Source organism: Taeniopygia guttata, chromosome 2, assembly GCF_048771995.1.
Source record: "Taeniopygia guttata chromosome 2, bTaeGut7.mat, whole genome shotgun sequence".
Lineage (NCBI taxonomy): Eukaryota > Metazoa > Chordata > Aves > Passeriformes > Estrildidae > Taeniopygia > Taeniopygia guttata.
In genome coordinates, this window is record NC_133026.1 from 117,754,190 (window position 1) to 117,777,154 (window position 22,965).

The 22,965-nt window shown below is 37.9% G+C and overlaps 2 protein-coding genes across 13 annotated transcripts in view; one reads left to right on the top strand and one right to left on the bottom strand.

Moving 5' to 3' along the window:
• Nucleotides 1-1,409: 1,409 nt before the first annotated feature.
• COPS5 (COP9 signalosome subunit 5) lies at nucleotides 1,410-11,162 on the bottom strand. Its single transcript, NM_001245771.1, is given in 8 exon segments — nucleotides 1,410-1,805; nucleotides 4,537-4,685; nucleotides 5,384-5,495; nucleotides 6,325-6,410; nucleotides 7,820-7,885; nucleotides 8,326-8,454; nucleotides 10,604-10,838; nucleotides 10,946-11,162. Coding segments are annotated over 8 exon segments (1,020 nt in total). The 5' UTR covers nucleotides 11,104-11,162; the 3' UTR covers nucleotides 1,410-1,720.
• Nucleotides 11,163-11,251: 89 nt separating this feature from the next.
• The window catches only part of CSPP1 (centrosome and spindle pole associated protein 1), a 64,766-nt gene continuing 53,052 nt past the window's right edge, over nucleotides 11,252-22,965 (top strand). For 7 of the 12 annotated variants that reach the window (XM_072924720.1, XM_072924724.1, XM_072924727.1 and 4 more), the window contains exons 1-5: nucleotides 11,709-12,035; nucleotides 16,695-16,798; nucleotides 17,252-17,348; nucleotides 21,502-21,602; nucleotides 22,293-22,316. In XM_072924720.1, coding sequence (XP_072780821.1) covers nucleotides 16,697-16,798; nucleotides 17,252-17,348; nucleotides 21,502-21,602; nucleotides 22,293-22,316 — 324 coding nt within the window. In that variant the 5' untranslated portion in view covers nucleotides 11,709-12,035; nucleotides 16,695-16,696. The other 5 variants (XM_072924725.1, XM_072924730.1, XM_072924722.1 and 2 more) reach the window with 4 other exon arrangements.

The following is a 22,965-nucleotide window of genomic DNA, read 5'->3' on the forward strand; positions in this document are numbered from 1 at the left end:
TTTGGATCATGTTATGCAAAGAGAATTCTACTAAGTAGCAATAGAGATACCTATTAAGAAATACAAGATATCTCACAAAAGCAGGGTGCTTCTTTGTGTAAACACACACTGAATGGGATAATGGCTGTGTGCTCAATATAAAGTCTTAAAGACCTGTGGAAGAAAATTAAGTAAGAAAAGTTGTTTACTGGCCAGGTACACTTGCTTTGTCTTCCTTGAACTTAAAAGGAATTGCTATGTATTACATACTGTGCTTTTTTTTTTACAGAAGGCTACTGGTGCAATTTCCAAGAAAATAAATACCTTATTAAAATACCACAGCTTTCTTCTCCTGACTTTCCACCACCACTATCAGGGCTGAAAGAAGAATGAAACTGTTCTACCAAATTGCACATCTGATAATTATCTCAAATTTACTAGCTATGATTAAACCTATTTTTCCTATACAGCTGGATGCTGCTGTTTTAAAACTCTTGATGAACTTCTGCTTCAGGGTATCTGCATTTCCCTGTTGAATTACAAATTTTCATTGTATAACTTATATCTTAACTTCAAATCCACTGGAATCTGTTTGGATGAAAAGGCCTAAATGAGTAATAGCTATAAAAATTTCCAGACCAAAACAAAAACAAAATCTACATCAAGGCAGAGCTAAGGTTGAAAAGAAGACTCAGTTACTTAAGGTATAAAGCATAATGGCATATTGTATAAAGCATAAATTATCCCAAAAGTAAACATTCCAAAACCCCTAGGAAACTCAGGATTAAAGATGAAAACTTAAAAGGAATTCAAACATCTTGTATTATTGAAATGCAGTACGAAAGCCGCCAAAACAAACTTAGATCAACCCTGCAGCAGCACTACATTGTAAACCAGAAATTATGATTAATGCATTTAGTATCTGTGGCCTGAAATTAGCCTAGTGCATGTTTCAAAGGCAATTTTTAATTTTGTTCCTTTATATGTAACAAGTAGTCACTTATGACAAGTAATAGAAGGTGAGCCGGAGAAAAATAATGGTATATAACCATGTTATAAATTCCACTGCAGAGCTGGTCAATAGTTGACTATTTAGAAATATAAAATGTCCATAATGAATGTGAAGCTATAAGCAAAATATTGTTGTACATTCATAAATGTTTCATTACTATGAAATAAACCATTTCTGGCTGAACCAGTAAACCTCAATCAGGAAAGGCTCCATTAAATTTAATAACTTGTTGAAAGATAAACAAGTGGGATTAAAATTCATAAAATTAAGCACAGATATTAAAATCTGAGAAATAAACTGCTTACACTACACAGGTTACCTATTTAATCTGCGCAGAGAGATTTTTTCCACAGAACAATAAGAAAAAGAGTAAGAGAAGATAAATGTTTGCCAAAAATATCAAGGCCCAAAACGCACATTTCGTTTCAAAATTCTTTTATTGCAGTTGGATAGTAGAGATAAATATCTAAGAGCAAAATCCAGTAAGTCACATTTATTTTCCTCTGGAACAATTCTGCAAACTGGTTTTATCATAAAGAACAAAAAGTTGCACTACATTTTGGAACATTTTGTTCTTTAAAACTGGTCAGACAGGTGGGAAATATTAAAGTACTACAAATTAAATGAATAATTTTCCACTTCAGCTTCATTTCCCAAACTGAACAAGTCCAAACAAAAGAAAATATGGTATTTTCTGCTTTGGAGATACATATCAACTGGTAATGCACTTCAAGCTATATTAATTTGATTAAAAAGTTTATCCTTAATAACCTGAGACATCAATCCATGTATAGCTTCTATGGTGGTCTTGCAGCTGAAAAACAAGCATAAATTCAATGTTGGACAAAAACTGAACTGTCATTTTATTTGAAGATCTCCAGCTGTTTTGGAAGTACAGGGTGCCCATAACCCCATGAATCTTAAAAACTGTCCAGAAAGGAACAGTCACATACAGCAATTTAGCCATTGTTGCCAATACCTTTTTGTTACTTAAAAAGCAAACTGACTATACACACAAAGACCAATTCCAGAAAACTTTGTCTTGCAATTTGTGACATCTTGCATTAACAGTAACAAGTGGGCTCTGTGGTCATCTGAACAAAAAAAAAAACAACCTTAGGGGAATGGAGCTATCAGCTCATATTATCAACACCTGCAGGCTCTCACTGCTCTCTACCTTATCTCCTTTTCCCAAGCCCGGTACAGTAACCATGTTTCCTCTGAGAAACTTTACATAGAACATTAAAGAAAAGTTTATAGAACAAATCAGTTACTGGTCAACATATGAAATGTGCAAAACCTTAAAAGAGATGAGAGGATTCCTATTGATCTAAGTTTTCCCTAATAGCTGCCGTAGGGCAATGTAGTGTCAAACTAACAAATAAAAACAGACTGTAGAAATGCAAAAGATTAATCAGGACCGAAGGCATGGAGAATAGGGACAAATTACTATTAGACAGGTAAAGGAATCTTAGGGAAAGAAAGCTGACTTAGAGCACAACTTTGCTAAGACATATGTCCCCTTAGAAAATGGCTTAGAGATGTGCATGGACAGTAACAGAACTTATCATACAGCCCAGTGTAAGCACCTTTATGCTAATGCTTTACAGCACTGTTTTCCCAAAGCAGGTATGTCTAACAATCCTTTAGTGATCTTTGCAGCCTTACTTCTTCAGAGTAATTTAGGTGACACTAAATTAATTGTCCTGCACAGGCAGAACACAATCCTAAATTAATTGTGTCTGCACAGGCTTTCTATTGTCTTTTCTCTTAGGAAAGATCACTAATTGAAGAAAAACATAACATGGACAGTTACATTCTCTTTTGGGAACTATGGTAGCTTCTGTTGCACAGGAAAGCCAGAATTTTTGACAAAAACAATTCCTTCCAATCCCTTACAATTTATAAACTAACTACTGATGAAGACTAAATAAAAACAGAAAAGAAAAATACCTAGAACTGCTGCAACAAATAATGTAGGAGCATGATCAGAGAAGGAGCTATTTCTTAGAATAACTGTAAGCATGTGAGAGTAAGGGGAAAATAAAATGCAGTCAGTATTATGGGACTCCAAACAGCAATGCAAACTCATCAGCAGCTCCATCCTCCTCATCACTTTAAAGCATTGCTATTCTATTTTCCTATAGGAACTGGGAGGTATCACGTAACCTGGCTGCTATGAGGTAGCAACAGCATTAACTCCACTGCAAATGTATTCTGCAATTGAAATAGGCTAAATGAGTATTAATTGTTATAAAGTCAACCACTCTCCAACTCGATCGTGTTTGTTAGAAAACTTGTAAGAGCTGTTAACTTTTCAGAAAAATAAACAATGGTGTGTCAGGGGTAGAGAATACCAGGAAACTGTTCTGTTACCAAGATAAAGTGATGGGGAAGAGGGACAGAAAGCCTCAAAATCTGAAAACACGCAAATGCAAACATCCCAGATTTTGTTCAATTTCTGCACTCTGTTCCAAGGGATTCTACAGAATTGTTTCCTTATTAAATGTAATTACTACATCTCACTCAGAATACTCCCAAGATGCATGCGAGTTCTGCCTTCTCCACAGATGGACCTGAGTTTGTACCACCATATACAGTGCAGTATTTCTTGGTTTTCAAAGTCTGAAATTTGCCAAATACAATGTACTTGAACAACCCAGCTGTATGAGCTGTTAGATACTATTAACCTCTGTTAAAAGATTTTACTTGGAAAAATGGTGACACTAACATGATGTAGTCTAAGCATATATATAATTGGGAAAGAGATGTGAGTATTACTGAGAAGCAACTTAAAGCTTCAACAAAGCTCAAAATGAACAGAACTAATCATCAATAAACATAAGGAAAACTGAGGGAAAATACTACAACTTTGAAATAATGCTGTACACCTAGTGATAAGAAGTTTGTTAACTTACAATAGCAAGCATTTGCTGGCAGGCAGGGTAGCAAAATATAAAGGCCACAATATCTGTAAGCTACTTCTTAAAAACAAAAAACAACAACAAAAACCCAACCTTTTCTTACTTCCTAAAAAAAGATACATTAATTAAGAAATATGGAAAAAAAAGAGTTCACAATTTTTACATTAGTAAAAGTATTAGACAAGTGTAAACTAATACTTACTGGACTGTTAACACTAGTTCTTAAAATCATGTTCTATACCATAATTTTACTTACTGTTAGTTTTAACCTGATTAGCACATAGAAATGTGCTAATTTCTAGCAAAGTTACAATTTTGCATTAGATAGAAAACATTTTTTTTGTTTGCCAGATACCAATGGAATTTTACAGCAATTTTTTGTTTAATAATCTAGAGTTAAATTTATTCCAAACCCCCTAAAATTAAAAATTCTTTATAGGTTTAATAGAGGCAAGATTTTCTTTAACTTTCAAAAACAACTAGTGACTTCTGGAGTCTTTCATTTTTATCTATAACCTAATTCTTATTTCTGATTGTCTCAGGTGATAATTACAGGCATGAGAAAAGTTTAAAACTAAATAATACTTTTTACATGAAGAACACATGGATGTGTTATCTTACCTGTCTCTTGTTGCTTTTGCAAGTTTGTCTTCTGACTTCTTGTCATGAGTCTCTAAACCCAGCATGAAACTGCCCCTTCCAAGTTGAGCTTCTGACTGTTCTAATTTTTCAGACAAATCGAAGACTTGGCCAGTGGTGTAGTCAGCATTCTTAGGAGAAAGAAAGTAATAAAAATTTGGAATTTAAGCTATAAATTCAAGCATTTATACAGAAAATAAACCAAATCTGAGAAACGTTTTTAAAAGTGTAATGCTGCATATTTGAATCTATATCTGATATTGAAGTGATATAGAATATGAGAGGTGGTTAAGAGAACAGAAGCTGAACATCTGAAAAATGCTCAATCCCTAAAGCCTGAATTGGGTTTGTCTTATTACTTTAAATTCATGCCCTAAGTTAAGTAGGAGTAAGTATATCTCAGTTGGTTTTGACCAAGAGAAAAAAAAATTGGCTTCTGCAGAGGGAAGGTTTTGATGCTCAGCTGTTACACTGAAGGTCTACCTGTATTGTTTCTGTTGTAACCTAGTTTTAATAGTTCTGTTATTTATTTTTTCTTAAGTGTTTACTTATTAAACACTGTTATTCAGTGCAGTGCTCTACAGATACAAGATTAAAAAGTATTTAAGGCAAAATCTAAGTGTACAGACAGAACTCAGTAAAATCAAATGTGCTATTCCCACCTTCTACTTTTACAGAGCAGATATGAGGAAGATTTCAGTATTTATGATTAGGAAAACCTTCCCTTCTTGTTTTTTCAGACAGATTCTTAATGTGGGGTCTATATCTATACAGCAGAGGCCCTGGCTTTCAGACTCATGAATGAATCAGTGCACACAACTGTACTTACAGTGAGCAAACTAGAAGAACTGAGAGTATTCACCCAGTACTTGTTCCACAACAGCTCAAGCAATTTACGATCCAAAGATGATTTAAAATACGAGACTTCTAAAGCATAATACCTTTAAAAACAAACATGCAAACAAAATAACTGTCCATCTAAACATGTCTTTCTTGACTGCCACATCCAAAGTACACGCAACTCAAAAAATCCTTATCAACAGGAAGTATCTTCAAAAATTCAAAGCACTTAAGGTTACTGCCAGTTCCAATTCTCTGTATGATCTTCCATAAGTAATTAATATATAGATTCAATACATAATCCCCACACAAACTGCTGTGCTCTGTTAAATGAGATTGCAAGATTTTAAAAATTATTCTCTTAACAACCTATTCCATGCTTGGGTTCTTCAATACTGTAATAACTTATAGACGATTGCAGTTTTGCATGGATCAGTTCTAATTTCTTGAGGAATGCTTGGCAGCAGTAAATGTTACAAACAGGCAAACAATCTTACATTCTACTGTACCTATTTTGAAAGCTAGGCTTTAGTGGTGTTACAAATTAACACTCCCAGTAATGCAAGAAAAGGAGCTGCACAACACTTGCCCCTACTAAGAAGAGCAGTGAGATCACAGCCTCCCCAGTCCTGCTGATTAATTGACATCTGACCCTCTCCTCCCTGCCCCAACAAGGCATCTCTACTTAAAAATGTTCAGAAATCAGCTGTTAAAGCTTTTAACTAGGTTCATCTTTATCTTTGCAGAGTTCTTCCTTAAAATGTCTCCTCATAAATGCCAGTAACTCTTTTTTTCACAAAAACAAAAGCGCTAAAGCAACAGTGAACTTCAAAATTTGAAACACTACAAGAAATTTACTTTTCCATAATGAATCACTAACCTAAATACACACACACAAAAACAAAATTAGTAGGTTTTTTTATTACTTACTGTTTACAGTGTACACCAAAGTCTTCTATTTTATTGAGTGGAATAGTCTGGTATTCAGAGGGACCTTCATCTGGAGGTTTATAGCCCTAAAAATTTAACAAATGGCAGAAATGACACTAATTCTGAGACTGTTCAAAATGCCTAAACTTACAAAGCTTCTAGTTTATGCAATTCTAGTGGGGTTTTTTTTGGTTTTTTTTTTTTTTTTGTCTAGAGAAAATGACATTTCCTCTGGTAGTCTGAAATTTGAAATTTTCTTGGATCTCAGGTTTACATCTGGCTTTACTAGCTGTACTAGTCATTACATTTGTAGGTTTAGCAAAAGCAAATTAGTGGTCATAGTTGAGTTTTTTCAAATGGCAAGCTATGATTAGATAATTTCTTAGATCAAAGAAAGGGCAAGCTTCTTCTTAGACAGTATTTCTCTACCTGTTATTGGAAATTTTGAGGGAAGATTTGAAGAAGAGGGAAGGAACATCCATGGATATACCTTAGAGACACCTAAAACTTTCAGTTACTTGTTTAGTCAAGATGGTGCCGTTCACAGCTACTGACTAAGCAAGAACTGCCTGCAGTCACCTGTGAGAACTTCCTAAAAATATACTTGTCATGTGCATTTTCCAGATGTGATTTGGTTTTCAGGTACAGGATTTTTCTTCTTGTTCAATTTATGAAGTGATTTTGCTCACTGAAGTGAATGTTCTCCTGAATCACAAACTGTTCTAAGATAACTTAAGTTTTTGTCAACACAAAAATAATGCCTGGACCTCTCACAATCATTTATGTTAATTATAAAATTTAATTTTTATTAAGCAATTAATTTTGGTAAGTGTTTTACTGGATGGCTGTCTGAAGTTCTTGATGAGTCATTCATAACTGGGTATTTAAAAGATACACCTGAACTTCATTGGACTGAAATTAAATAGCACAGCCAGAAGTATATTAGAGGATGCATTTGGAGACCTACATCTCCAATAGTGATGTGATTTCTTAGTTTTAAGCCTAACCCATATTGTTTAATTAACTTTTTTGTACATTAGTTTGTGAAGATTCATAGTATTTATTTGAAAAAGTTAAGTAGGTAGTTTTGAACCTTCCTTTTCTAAAATGAAAAGCTAATTATGACATATTAAACATCCTATTAACATTTGGTTTTAGGTCAAAAAAAAAACCAGAGACGAACTAACATAAAACAATTTTGATGCACACTACCTTCAACTATATCCATTAAAAGACAGCTATAGGGAGCTACATAATTTTAGGACAGCTCCACAATCTGGACAGTGTAATTGATTTAACACTGCCAAAACTCTATGAAAACCAAACCTGAAGTCAACCTTTATAAACATAATCCAATATCCAAAGGCATGCAGTAACCAGTGTACAAGCACATCTTCCTTTGGAATGAACATTCAGTACAGCACAGCAGACCAAACTCAGACAATCATATAAAGGCAGTTCAGTATTCACACACTAGATAATTTTAACTGTTTACCTTAGGATATGTCCTAAAAGCACCAAGATTTACTTTTCCTGCAGATATTGTTCTTGTTGGATCAATCTGCAGAAATACAGAAATACAGGTAATACTCATTACATATATTTTATTATTTATTACAGGCTTAAATTAAGTTTATAGCCATTTTATTTCAGCAATTCATGCAAATTGTATTAGTTCTGTCATAAACAGTACTTTTTCTTTTGAGTATCAATAGCCTTCAGTGAATTATTTTTTCAAACTAATTTTCCTTACTTCCTAAATACTTAAAACCCCCTTATGCTTAACTGAAACAATGAAGTGAAAATGGTCTAGGCAAGCAACACTACTGGTTTGGCCAGTATTTGGCCAGCAAAGCAGGAGCAGCACCACTTTTAAAGTGTGGCTCTAACACCTCCATCATACAAAGTACACTACTAAAATGCTAACAGACAGAAATCCAAAAATTATTCCCCTCAACACGATGCGCTGTGCAGGGTTATCACCCACCAGCCAGTACTTACAACCACTGCTACGAAGGGCTCCTGAAATTGCTGGTTCAGCATCTGGGTACTGACGTCGATCCCCGAGAGCCAGCAGCCGTAGCCGGGGTGACTGTGGTACCAGCCGATGGCGTTTTCCAGGCGTCCGACCTAAGAAAGAGCAGGGAAGGGAAACAGCTCCAGCGTCCAGCTCCATTCCCAAAGCACCGCCTGCCCTCCAGTGGCACTTCCAGCACACTGCAAGGCACGGCAGGATAAACGGGAATTTCCACGCGTGGTGAAATATTCCCTAGAAACCGTACAATGAGTAGCACTGGCATTCTCTCCTACAGCTGCTGGCACAGAACAAAGGCCTTCAAGGAGCCTGTCCTTCTTCAGTGACAGCTGGAGTACAGAAGAGGTTCCACACAGCTGGACAGTGAGCGACAGCTGCTCAGCAGGTCTGAGAAATTTCTTAGCTATATAACACAAGTATATATAGCCTCAGTAGGGAACGTCAGTAGAGAATTAATTATTTAGTATGTAAAATATCTCACAGGCATATACTATGAGATTAGTGGTAGGTTTAAAATATTACTTCAAAGGTATGCTTTCAAACACCAGAAGTGACAGAAATTATGGCCTGGAGACCGGTTTAAGAGCCAAAAGATGAGGTTTGGACAACTTTTTCGCAGATAAAACCTCAAAATAGGAGTTTCCAAATAACACAGTTGGCTAGCTCTAAAAATACTGGAAGAGAAAGGAGCAAAGCCAAAAACACCCAGGAGTATAAACACCCATTGAACCTCATTTTTGTAATCCTCTCTAAGGAACTGTTTACTGGCTGCTCTGGTAATGAGACAAAACACACAAACTGCCTACTTTATTTTTTAACTAGTGAAGAATATTTATATTATCTTTACAACTTGCATGACAGACACCAACTAAACACTAAAGAACGTGTGTTGTTTTGCAAAGCCAAATGATACATCTGAACTACATTAAGGCCAGACCCTGTCCATGGAGAATACATTAACTAGCACCTAATGATAAAAAGAGCTATTCCAGGAACAAGTGCTTGCCAAAATCAAATATGAAAGCCAGCATGAAAACTCTGCCAGAGCATCAGAAGAGTAGATATTTTATTTGCACACAAATTCATTGTCAAAATTGTGAAACTAACTACTGACAAAACTGAAGAACATAAACAATGGGAACACAATTATTTCTGCATTATGTTTACTCTTTGCTGATGTTATGATTCAGCTTAATGCACATCCATTTCAGTATCTTCAATTCTATGTAAGGCTGTGAACATACGTCCAACTCTCCAAAAGAACCCAAATACTCCTCTGTTATATCTACTCAGTATGTAAGGGGTTTCTAATTTTAGTTGATTTAAAAATAAATGGGTCAACTGGGTATCAAAACTCTTTGAGCTTGGAGAGTTAAAATTATTTCAACTCTTATTTCTAGTATAGAATTGTCCTGTATTGGAAGAGGCACATCAGCAAGTGCTCTGATGTTCTGTGCTGGTTTCCATGTCAGCCACAGAGCAGAGCTGTATTTCTGTAATCTTTCTGCACATGAGAACTTCACTGTATAGTCAGCTTTAATATGACATGGCTCTTTGAATAGAAAGTGACAAAGATGGGAAACACGCAAGCGAGTCTGTTAATCTAAATTTCCAAATGATAAATATGAATAATTAATTTTCACTGAAACTTACTTATTCCTTCACTGACATTTTCTTCACAAATATATGAAGAATATAGTATGCTGCTCTTTTTTAATGGAAAAGAGCAGCATACTATACACTAAGACCGCAGAAGGTAAGAATAAATGTCATAATTCTGATCTATAAATACTAAGTAGTCCAACGCACACATATATTTAATTCTGCATACTGTTTTTAGAAAGAAGTATCAGTTGTTTTAGAAACACACTATGTCACACAGCCAGCAGCCTCAGCCATAAGAACACTTCCTCAGCAATGAAAATAATTTACAAAGGGAAAGAGAATGCACTACTTTCCAACGAACCATTAAATTGGAAAAGACCTCCAAGATCATCGTGTCCAACCTCTGATGACCTACTTTAAGTCAGAGAAATATGTATGCGAAAATGTTTACAGGCCCCTGCGTTCCGTGCTGCTGACAGCTCTTACTGCCATGTTTGAGGAGAGACAGGACAATTGGGCAGGCACGTCCTCACTGGGGGAGGGAGGAAGCCTGCAACGCCCCAGGTATGTTCCTGAAGCTCACAAGAGGCACAGGATCTCCACGGGGGGCGGCCAGAACCCCCTGCCACCTGTCCTTACCTGCTTGGCGTTCTCGATGTAGGCAGCCATGTACTCGTAGGCGGCGGCCTGCGCGTTGACGCGGGTCTCGGTGCCCTCCACGGGCAGGGCGAAGCTGTCCATGATGATCATCGTCTCCCCGTCCACCTTGCCCAGCATGAGCCCCATCACCTCCAGATTGCCGCCGGACCTGGCGTGCATCACCATCTTCAGCAGCGCCAGCGCAGAGATCTTGCAGTACTTGAAGTAATGGTGGCTGCAACAACGCAGAGGCCGCGGAAGGGAAGGCAGAGCCGGGATCCCGTCAGGCCGCTCCTCACCGCCCAAACCGCCCGCCCGCCCCGCCGCCCCGCTCCCACTCACTCCTTGGTCCAGGGCTTGGCCGCCAGGATCTCCTGCTGCTGCTTGCGGTCGTACTTGTAGATCTCGTCGATGCTCTGCGCCTCCTGCATGTTGTTCGCCAGCTCCCACGTCTTCTGCGCCATCCCGCTCCCGGAGGCGCCGCTCCCCGCCGCCGCCATCGCGCCGCTCCCGGCCCCGGCCCGGCCCCGCACCGCCGCTCCGGGCCGCCGGCGGAACCAAGCGCGGGGCGGGGGCACCCCCGCAGGGTGGTACGGTCCGCGCGGGCCCGGCCGGGCGGCGCTGCGCCCCCAGCGGCCGCGCTCGGCTCTGCACGCGGCTGGGCCCGGCCCGCTCGCCCCATGAACCGGCACCGCAAAAACGCGACCCCGGGCGGGCGGAGGCCTTTCTCACTATTTATCCATTTATTTATTGACTTGTGCTTTTTAAATTACTGTGACCAGTTCGGGGCCACTCAGTACGAGAGAGACACGGAACATCTGGAGAGGGTCCAGAGGAGGGTAAACAAAGATGTTTAACGGACGGGAGCATCTCTTTCGTGAGGAAAGGCTGAGGGAGCTGGGCCTGTTCAGCCTCGAGACGACCGAGAAGCGGCATTATCAATGTATATAAGTATCTAAAGTGGAAGACGTCAAGAGGATGCAGCCGGGCTCTGCTGGGAGGTGCCAAGCGATAGGACAAGAGGCAAGAAAACTGACGCATAGGAAATTCCCCCTGAAGATGAGGAAGAACTGCTTTCCTGTGCAGGTGACCGACCACTGGAACAGATTGCCCAGAAAGGTTGTGGAGTCTCCCTCACTGGAGAGACTCAGGAACCGTCTGGATGCAATCCTGCGCCATGTGCTGTAGGGTGACCCTGCTGGAGCAGGGAGGTTGCACCAGGCGACCCGCTGTGGTCCTTTCTACCCTGCCCTAGCCCGGGAAGCGCGCCCGCTGCCGCCTCCCGTCCCGCTGCTTTCCCCGCCCGGGAGGAGGTGGCAGCCGGGTCGCGCCGCCCTCCGGGGCAGCGGGGGGCGCTGCGCGGCGCCGCCCGCCGTGTTCCGGGCCGGCAGGAACGCGCGGGGCGCGGACGGAGCCGCGGCTGCCGGTACCGGTGAGCGGGCGGCGGGGGCGGCGCGGCGCCCGGGGACTCTCCTCACAGCCCCGCCGGGGGCTTCCATCGCCAGCATCGCTCACAGCTCGGAGCGGGCGGCGGCGGGAGCGAAGGGGGTTTGCTGGGCAGCGGGACGGGCTCCGGAGCGGGACGGGGCGGGGGCGCGCCCGGGGCGTACCGCCGGGTCTGGGGGTCCCCGTGGGGGCTCCTGGCGGGGCTCGGCTCGGCTGGGCTGGGCTGGGCTGGTTCCGGCCCTCCGGTGGGGCCACTTGTGCGGCCGTTGCCTGACAACGGCGCCGCCATCCGGAAAGGGGCCGAGCCCCGGGTGTCGCATCCCCGCCCCGCAGCTGCTCCCCGGGGCGTAGAAGCCTCCGGGAGTGCCCCAGAGGTGCTGCCGAGGAGGGGAGGAGGGAGGTTGGGAGGCGAGCGCTGCAGGCCGGGGGAGAGGGGCTTGCCCGAGCTGCCGCTCTTGCAGAAATAAACCTGATCTCCTGGGTCTGAAAGTTTTTCGAAATTAGTGTATTTTTGGATCAAATTACCTACTCTAAAAAATAGATAAGCCCTGTAGTGGAGGGAAAGTAACTCGCCAAACTTGTTGCTTCGTTATTCAGAGGATAGATTGCCTTCTCAGTTGCGAAAAAATCGCATTGCTTTAGTCAAGAGTTTATTATTTGTCAACGGCCAGACCCTTGAATCTGTGCTTTTTCTGCAACGAATTTTAAAGAAAAGTACAGAGAGTGCGTCTCTGGCCACAGTAGCTTATTCTAAGTGCCATTCACAAGGGTACAGAAGCAGTCAGTATTAATTCCTCAGGAAGTTTGGGTTAAACTTTGAACAGTGTTTCTTAATGACACAATTAGTGGCAGTATAACTTGTAAGTACAATTACTAAACGTGGCATATAGTTGCTCTTTCAAAGCATTTCTCTCCTTGCCACCCGTGCTGCAGTTCACGTGGATAGGAATTGCCTTTTTACAGGTGCTCCTGCTGATATTTCAATATTATGGTGGCATAGAAGAGATGAAATCTACTTGCACATGCTGATTTTAAATTTTGTGTGTTTTCCTGAACAATTAGGAGGGGAAGGGAAAGATTAAAATGGGATACAGTAAACATTGCTTTAGGTGATAAAGTAGTTACACAATACATAGGTAAATATAGTACATACAATACATATGCACATAGATGTTTTGGATACCTTGACTAGAGAGACATACATTGTTAACTCTCTTTGGGCATAGATCCAATAAAAATCTCCTGTTCAAACTTGACTTACTGTTCTTGAGTATCTGCATGCTTTCTATTGCTTGGTATGTTTGCTTAAGTTGAAGTCTACCTAGGTGACTCTAATTACTCAGAGTTGCTTTTGTGAAAACTCTGAATAAGGAAAAGAGGCTATGGAAATCTAAAATCTTCTTGAAAGAAAAGGTATGTAAAATGTTTTTATGGGACATTTTCAGACAGTACTTGAATATAAAAGAGAAGTATTTTTAATGGAATTTGACTTCGAATAATGCATTATTTTGGGAATACAAATTATCTTTCTTTAACAAGAGCTAAAGAAAGGCTGATAGCTACATCCAATCAAAAATTTTTTAGAAATACCTTTACAAAATACTCTATTTTCCAGTAAGCTAGAGAAATACGCTTACACCTCATAATTTCGAGGGCATAGGGATACATTATTAAGTGTTTACAGCATATTCTGACTTCCCTTTCATGCTCTGTACATGCCCATGGAGTGATGTGTCCCAGCTTGGTTTTGAATCTGCTAGTTTAACTAGTAATTGCAAGGACCTAGACATGCAGAAAAAGAATTCAAATGTATTGCTAAACTGAAAATAAATGATTTTGCTCTGAATTGGTGCTGTAGTGTCAGGCTGTGCCTCAGTGTGTTTGTGCAGTCATGGGAAGTCAGTGTGAAGTTGACATTCCCCTGTGAGTTCGGTGCTGTCACCTCCAAGATAGTTTACTGCACTCCTGAGGGCTGTGGTAGCCCTTGTCTCATATAGAAATGTGTTCTTTCTTTATTTTTATTGTGATTAGTCATGATATCTTCACATGGTACACTAGATGATAAAACTGACTAATATTCAGTAGGGTATTTGCTTGCTGGTATATTTTTGGAACTTAACAGTGTATGTGTCACATTGAAGCTGTCACTCTTTTGCTTGGACTAACTTAAGAAATTTTTCTTTTTTGCTATCATATATTCTTTTTGCTTATCTCATAGAGTTTGCACTCATGCATATTTTAAGAAGATCAACACAGGTAGAAGGAAGTTAAGACATAAAATGTCTAGATATTTATGTGAATAATTTGGTAAGAATTTTCCAGGCAATTGTGCTGTATTAAAGGTAGCTGAATCAACAGTGCTGTAGCATTAGTCAGCTTAGTATTCTCCAAGGCCTGGAGCTGCCAGCTTTCTTCACACCAGTCGAATTCCCTGTGTAGTTTAACTGTAACTGTTTTGTCTTTGGTTTTTAACTTACTATATTGCTCTTTTGAACAATATTATAGGAGTGCAGAATGCTGCAATATTAATTGTATTCCTCATGCTAGTTAGAAAATACACTAAAAGACTCTCAGAGTAAGTTTGGTACCATTCCCATACAGTGATTTGGAAACAGTGCTGGAGTTTATAAATGCTGTTGTAAATAGAGATAGGAAATACAGATGTTACTGTCAGTGAGCTTTTGGAAAGGCTTCTCACAGTGCCTCCTACATGTGGTAATTTTCCTCTTGATGACTGTGTAGCATTGGGTAGGTGGTGAAACCACCTTCTTTTAGTATGACAAGTTGTTTTACCCGTTCAGAACAGTTTTATCATTACTGTTATGTAACCTAATAGGCTAAATAAAATTTACCATGCCTAGGAACTTATCCTCTTTCAGATTTCTTTTATCCTTTATCAGTGTGCAAAACTAATGAGATTAAAGATTTAGGACAAATCAGATGGGGGAGATTTATTTTTGGCATTGATTGTCCTGTATTACCACTAGGAATTGTAAATGGGTTGGCCTAGTTCTGCCTCCTTTGTAACAATACTATAATTTTATATTATGAATAAAAAAGAGAAGAAGTTCAAAGGATTACATTCTAAGGAATACATCAAGCAAATGTATTCTGTAAATTAAATTAGCATGCACTTACTTCACTTTATCGGAGAGAATTTGTGCATTTTTTTACTTCATTTTACTTCTACTGAGAATTTATCTCAGTCTCTCTGGACACATTATTTTTATGTTTACCTGTGTGGTACCTTACTATCTTTGAGGTGGTGGTTTGGTTTTTTTTGTTGCTGTTGTTTTTAAGTTCATCAGTCCTCTTCCTGAAACTGTTTTCTAATATAGTTTTGTCATTGGCCTCTTGTTTACTTCATACAGCCTTATAAAGATACTGAATTAGCCTGAAAAAAACCTGCTGTATTAATTAAGATAGTGGATGTGATGGGATTTTTCAGGAACCCGCATAAGCAATCCTTTTGCTTAAGCTGCATGGAGTGTTTTGAGGGCCATAATTTTCTTAGTTTCATGCTTCTTTTAAGTGTGGAATCTTAAGTTGAGTTTTTTTAGTGTTTTTTTTTTTTTTTGCCAGTAAGCTTGGTATTGTAAAACTCCTTCTGCAGTGGAGTTGGTGAAGATGCTGGGGAGAGATTAGGATGAGTAGGCTTGTATGCAGTCATTCTTGCTGGTTTTGTCTTTCTTTTTCTGTAAGTAGTTGGCATGCTTTGCAGTATTTTTAGTTCTGATAGGACTGGTCTAACTCAACTTAAGTACAATTCCAGTGACATGAACTTGATTGACTTTAGTTTTTATTATGAGGTTATTGAAAGCAGCAATATACACTAAATTCCACAAATCAGGTGCTTTCTGCTCGGAAGGACTTCCAGTTAAATATGCAAGGTACACAGGTAGTGGGAGAGAGGTAATTAGCTCTTCCTCACTACATGTTTTCTTACAGTGTCTGATTCTCAGTCAATGCTTCCTCATATCCCTGATTTTAGGATTATTAGCTATTCTTATTGCCTCTGCTATTTTAATGGTACAGAAAGTAGGTACTGTTGGCTCCAACCCCAGAAACACTATGCTTGTATTTTGTGAGCTTTTTTTTTTTTAAATTTATGTTTTGTTTTGAGGAAGCTTGATTATTTTTAAGACTTCTCATGCTTGTAAGTTAAGCACAGAATTGTGTGATTTGGTCCTTATTTTAGACTGTACAGGTATTTTGAACTTTTTGTACTTTTTTTTAAATGATTCCTTCATCCTGTTTACTTTTATGTGTTTTCTAATTTTGATTTTATAGTTCACAAGGAGTAAGCTTGTGCTAGTGTGTAGTGAAGGGTCACTGGTAGACTTGCAGTTAAAACAAACAACTCCCAAACACTTCAACCATGTTAGGAAAAAAGATTAGATAAGTATCTCCAGTGTTGTAATCTGGAATCTTTTAATTTTCTCTCTGGTGAAGCATCAAGTAGTCTCCTCCATGGGTGGGTTTCGCAAGTCAGTTGTTTTGTTGATCCAGCAAATATCTTAAGGCTCGTAGTTCCGAGGGAGAAATTTGATTATTTTTAACTGCTGTCTTAAGCAAGAGCAATTGAGCTTTACATTTTTGAGGTTCTAATGTAAATGCTATGTTCTGTGTCTTTTCTGTAACCTAGAAATGATGGCGGATGATTTAGAAAAATTTATTGAGGACCAGAAGGCCAAGTTAGCACAAGATAAGGCAGAACTTGAAAATGATCCACCTTACATGGAAATGAGGGTAAGAGTATTAAAAAGCTTTCCTGAATTTAAATACTTCTGGTGCCAAAGTCTTGATTGAAGATTTTTACTGTGCTCTTAAAACTGTATTTGTTGTTAAAGAATATATTGAAGATCTATCTATTCAAAGTAATTTCCAACTTGAGTACTTCATATCTTTTTGTAGGTTTTTAAAAACCTGTTTGCCACTAGGCATACACAGTAAGATTTGTGTTTTGCAAGTGAGAAGAGTTTTATACATGGTTTTTATTACTCCTTCACCCTTCCTTAGGGAAGCTGATTAGCGGGATCTGTTCTTATCACAGCTTTCCTATTAGTAATTTTAATGTGTTAATCCAGCATTACTTTAAAACTCTCTGTTCTCCACTGCTAATAATTACATCACTAATGTTGTTCTTTTGTGTGATATTTCCTCTACTTTGTGATGCAGTAAGGCATTTTGTTCTGTTTTCAGAATAAGGAATCAGAGAAGCTTTCTGAAACTAGCAAGATGTTAATCTCCATGGCTAAAGAAAATATACCTCCAAATAGTCAGCAGAACTACACTTTAGGTACAATATATTTTTTATTTTTTATTATGTCTTCTAGATTTAAGTAGCATTTAATTACCTTTGACAATTTTTGGAAGGGTATTACTACTTTGTATCATTAATCATTAGGATGATCATTGTAATTCAAGTGCATAATAATTCTTTAGTCTTCCAAAAGTCTTGGCATTATATGAATTTTTTTTTGTAGTTGGGATTTCTTCTGTTTTTTTTTGTCTGCAGGAAAATATGCCAAAAGCTGTCTCTTTCTTCTTGCAAGGTAGTGCCATTAAAAATACCCCAGATGAACACACACACACACACAGAAAAAAAAAAAAAAAAAAAAAGAACAATCCAAAAAACTTGCTTGCCAGTCCTTGATAGGTGATGTGTCCTTTCCTGTTGTGTTTGGGTGGAGCAAAATCTGTGAAAGTCCATTTTTCATCTGGACTTTACTGCAAAAGAGTACATTCCAGGGAATCAGGGCCTCTTTCTTTCAGCCTCTTAAGAGTTCTAGTCCAACCTGGCTAAGATGCACACAGTTAAACTAATTTTTCTTTTAAATTGTTTCTTTCAGGCAGTTTAAACTGTTCTTATTGCTATTGTAATTTTGTTACAATATAGTTATTAATTGTGCAAGAAAAGAACAAGTACTTAATTTTGATTGAAATCTTAACCAGGTGAAATGGTTAGATTTATTTTGATGTGGCTACCAGCTTAATATCTATTTTCTTTATATATTGTCCTTTTTCTTCTTTTCTCTATGTTCTTTGTGACATTTGATTGGAAAAGTGTGATAGTGTTCTTTTCTTCATTTTTCTTACTTGTCCTTCCATCTCCCTTCTGTAGGCACTACTGTTTTTTCTAGCTACACTTGTGTGGCTCAGGTTTGTCCTGAGAGCTTTAGAGCTTTTCTGTGTCCTATTTCTTGTTGATAATTAACTCTTTTCTTTCACATGTAGACACTTTGGGTTAGTACATAATTAATTTTCATACTGTGCCTACTGTGATTCTGGTGTAATTCTGCAGCTTCTAGTGGGATGGAGCTTGAGCTTGTGAATCTGTGGGTCTGAACTGGCCTTAGCTGCATAAGTAAAACATGTTTTTTATGGGGATATTGTATAAATAGAACTTCCAGCCTTCAGCAAGACAAGCTCCTCAAAGACCTTTAGAGGAAAACTTCACTTAAAAGTACTTGAAATGGTAATTGAATATTCCTTGCCTCCAGAAGTGATAATGGATAAACTTGGTTAGAGGGCAGCACTTGAATAAATATCTATCACATATTTTTGGCAGTTTTATTTGGTTCAACATGTTAGTGCTGGTGCTGATAATTATTTTCTTGACTGAGGAAACATAAGATACAGAAAGCAGAACACAAAAGATAGTATGCCACTGGCTGTGGCAGGCCATTACCGAACAGTTAAGCTTTATTGATATTAAAATAGTTTTATTTCTTGTTGGAGAGCTATAATTGCATGTCATGTCATGTTTTTTACTGTAAATTTGACCTGTTGACACCTGGATATACTAACACAATGAAGTATTACAGATGGGGGGCATTCAGGTGATCTTAAATGAAAAGAAAAAGTAGGGGTTGCCATGGGGTAGTTTAACCCCAGCTGGCAGCTGAGCACAGCCACTTGCTCACTCTGCACCAGCAGGGTGGGGGCAGAGAACTGAAAAGGTGAAAATGAAAAAACTCATGGGCTGAAATAAAAACAGTTTAATATTTGAAAAAAGAAAGTAATGTAAGGGAAAAGAACAAAGAGGAAGAAGTAAAACTCAAAAAGGACAAGTGATGCAAATGTGAAATAATTGCACCACCAGCTGGTGCCCACGTCATTGAGCAGCAGATCTCACCAACCTCCCTTCTAGTCTTGCTGCTGAGCATGATGCCATATGGAATGGAATATCCCTATGCTTTGGGATCAGCTGTCCCAGCCATGTCCCCTCTCAACTCCTTCTGGATCCCCAGCCCTCTTGCTGGTGGATGGGGTGAGAAGCAGGAAGTTTGAGTGAGCAGCGACTGAAATATTCCTGTGTTAACAACACTGCTTCCAGCACGAATCCAAAACACAGCCTCATACCAGCTACTATGAGGAAAATTAGCTACCACAGCCAAGCCCAGCACTTTCTATAATAATCATTTAGGTGCTGAAATGGATGGTTGCTGATATTACTGGCTTGCTCTGCTTTAAAGCACTGTAATTTCCTGTGGATTAAATCAGATGGGACTTGTTCCTTGGTATCTAGTAAGTATATTCTATAGTTCTAGCAGTAGTGTTGAGGCTCAGACTGAATAAAGTTGTAGTTATTTCTCAACATTACATACGTGGAAATGTTTATGTAAAAATGCATTTAAAATCTTAGCATTTAAAAACAATCATTGTCAGCGATTATTTGGGGTTAATAGAATGTGAAATGGCAAATAGATACAACAAATACAGAATAAACAAAAGTAAAAAAACAATTAAAAAGAAGGTGTATCTCTTACTCTGGCAGAAGAATTTGGACAAAGTTTGTATGAAATTAGGTTGAATGTATGTTAACTGCAGTGGTTTTGCTCTGCATGGCTCTATAAGAGTAAGTTTTTGAAATGGGTTGTTTTCAAATATCCCCCAAATCACTACCCATAATTTTTATCTGAATGCTTTTCTGGTGGCCAAAAAAAAGTTCTTTGTAACAAAATTAATTTTCAACTATCTTTTGTTTGAACACTTCACCTATTTGAATCAAAGCACTGGATTCTCACTCCATTTCTCCTTTTTTTTGGTATTGATTTTCAGTGGCATCGGTGAAATTACTGAATGAATCTTTCCTCCAACTTATTAGTTGCTTTTTATCTTTTTCTCGGTTTCCTAGAATTAGTTCAACAGTAATTAGGCATAAAATAAAAGGCAAGAGCAAGTACCTGAAACAAACTATTTCTTTCTCTGTATTCTATTCTGCTTTATAACACTTTTTCTGAAGTTGAAATGCTGCATTATATTTTTAAATAGAACTCACCTTATGTGCACAATTAGGAAAAAAGGAACTTGAAGGTTGGAGAAGAAGGTCCTGTGCAGATTTTGGTTAGTGGTTGGACTCTGCAGGCTGTTTCAGAATAGCATAGGAGATATTTAATCAGGTATTGGGTCCTCTGGTCTGAATATCAGGCTGACTCCTGTTTGCCACTTTTTCCCTATTACACTGTTTTCCTGGCTCATGAGGATAGAGGAAGTCCGTATGTATCTTGAGCCAGGCCAAACTACCCTACAATAAATCAGGACTGATCTAAGAATAAATCTTGAATATCCTTCTCTTCCCTTTTACCCCATGCTACTAAGTTTGCATAGATCATGAGATGTAGAAATGCTTTTAGAGAAACAATATGAAATAATAATAGTACACACACTCACTTTCAGTTGTAATCATTGTCACTAGTTGTGTGATTTTGTGGAATTCACTACTCTGTGGAGAGTGATGAAAGTGACTGCAGAGATGGGCTTGTGGGGTAGAGGATGTTTCTTATAAAGTACTTTGAAATGCATTTTGGGAACAGCAAACAGCTTGCATAGCATTATATTTTATTATATTTTAAGAGTGCGGCTGTTATGAGAACTGAGCTCTTATGAGTAATCTCAGAAAAGTACTTATGTGTTTTGGGTCTACTACAATGAAAAATACTGAGGTGGAAAGAAAAATAATGATCTTTTTTTTAATCACATGGCCAGATTCCCTCTAGCTGTGTAGGAGCAAACAAATTTTTCACATGCTAAACAGATAGCTTATTGCTTGCATTTGCGAAGTATGTTTTCTATTGTGTGGTAAACACAGCTTAAAATATCAATAATTTAGAAGCTCACATGTCAAAGGAGATTTCTTTGGAAACATATATTGACACAAGAAATATGTACATTATTCAAATAAATTCAGCTTATGTTGCTTTGTTTTGGTAATGGGAAGAAAAAGTCAAAGGATGACAGGAAAGCTATCCAAATACCAGTCTATTTTTCTACGCTTTTCACCCAACTGCTCATACAGAGAAGGTGTTTCTTTTCAGCTGTCGTGTAATTACTGGTTGTATGGTTAATTTTCTTAAATTGCTTGTTTCTAATAAAAATCCAGACATAGCTTTAGCTTTGTGTTGATGCAGAATAGTAGATAATGATGTTTAATGACGTTAAACTTTCAGGTGACTATGGCTTGAGTTTGCCTCTTGGAGAAGAATACGAACGAAAAAAACATAAACTCAAAGAGGAACTTAGACAAGATTACAGGCGGTATCTTTCTCAGGTAAAATGTCTTGTCTGGTTGCTTGACTTTAGTGAGTCTCTTAAAATTATTCTCTCATTTAATTGAATGAAAATTTCTGTAGAGAAGTTTTTAAGTAGGCATTCATTCTAAGCAATGGCTAATTTTGAAGACTTGAGTGAAAGTAATTTCAAAACATTTTGTTTATGTATTTTAGGCTTCTACAGATCTTGTTGCCATGTGACTACATATTATTTAGTACACTTCTTTCTAAATAGTTTGTTTATTTGTTTTTGCTTCTTCCTTGTTTTTTGTTTTGTTAAGAATTTTAAAGCTGTTACTTCCTGAAGTACTTATATATTCTATGGTCTGTAATTGAGGTAAGAATATCCCAGTACATAGTGTGACTCCATTTGACAGCTTCTTTTCAATTTTAGAAAGAAAACTCTTTGATGTTCCACTTAACATTATTTACTAAATGTCACAATAAATTTAAAATTGAAATTATATGTATGAAATATCATCTTGGGAATATTCTGTAGCTGCTCTGCATGAATCAGAAAAAAATAAGAAACCAAATAATTTCTGTTTTATAAAAATACTATTTACCAGTGTCTTTAGTTCTTAAAATGAGTGAATGGATTTTCTTTAAGAAAGGAAGTATCTATTGTTAAGTCAAATATTTCTGACTCAAAGACTCCTTTTGAATAGTATCTTTTCCCTGATTTTTAGGGAATTTCACAGGCAAAAAGAAAGGTAGGGTGCCTTTAATATTATTTTCTTTTCTTTCAAATTAGTTGCTTTTTGCTTTGTTTGAAAACTTGATGCTCTTGGAATTTAAAAAATCATTACTTTTATTTGTGCTTTGTGCATTTATGCATGCTGTGGTGATTAGTTGTGACTAACAACATTGCTTGCTTTCTGCAAAATGATTATTTACATATATTATTTTCCATTCATAAGTTTTTAAACACTTGTTGATTTACTTTTCCCTATGCAGTTGCCATTATTGCTGTCTAATGCTGGCTCTACAGTAGTTTTTATTTTACTAGCCATTTGCTTCAGGGATTATCAGTTATGTAGATAGTAAGAGTTCAGGATTTTTTTTCTTGGTATGCATATTTTATAAAGCTAGAATAAAATAGTAACTTACATAAATATAAAATATATCATTGCAACCAGAGTCAGGGCTTTTTTCTTTTCTGTCTCCACTCCTCAGCGGTGCTTAGGGAAGCAGTAGAGACAGTTATTTAGCACCTACTGGCCAGAATGCAAGAATACAAACTTGTGGGGTTTCTTTGAATAAAAGCATAATGAAGAAAAAATAATACCTCTGGTGTTAATTTTACAAGTTTTGTTTAACTAATTTTAATGTTTAAAATATTTTTATACTTTTGTGTATCTA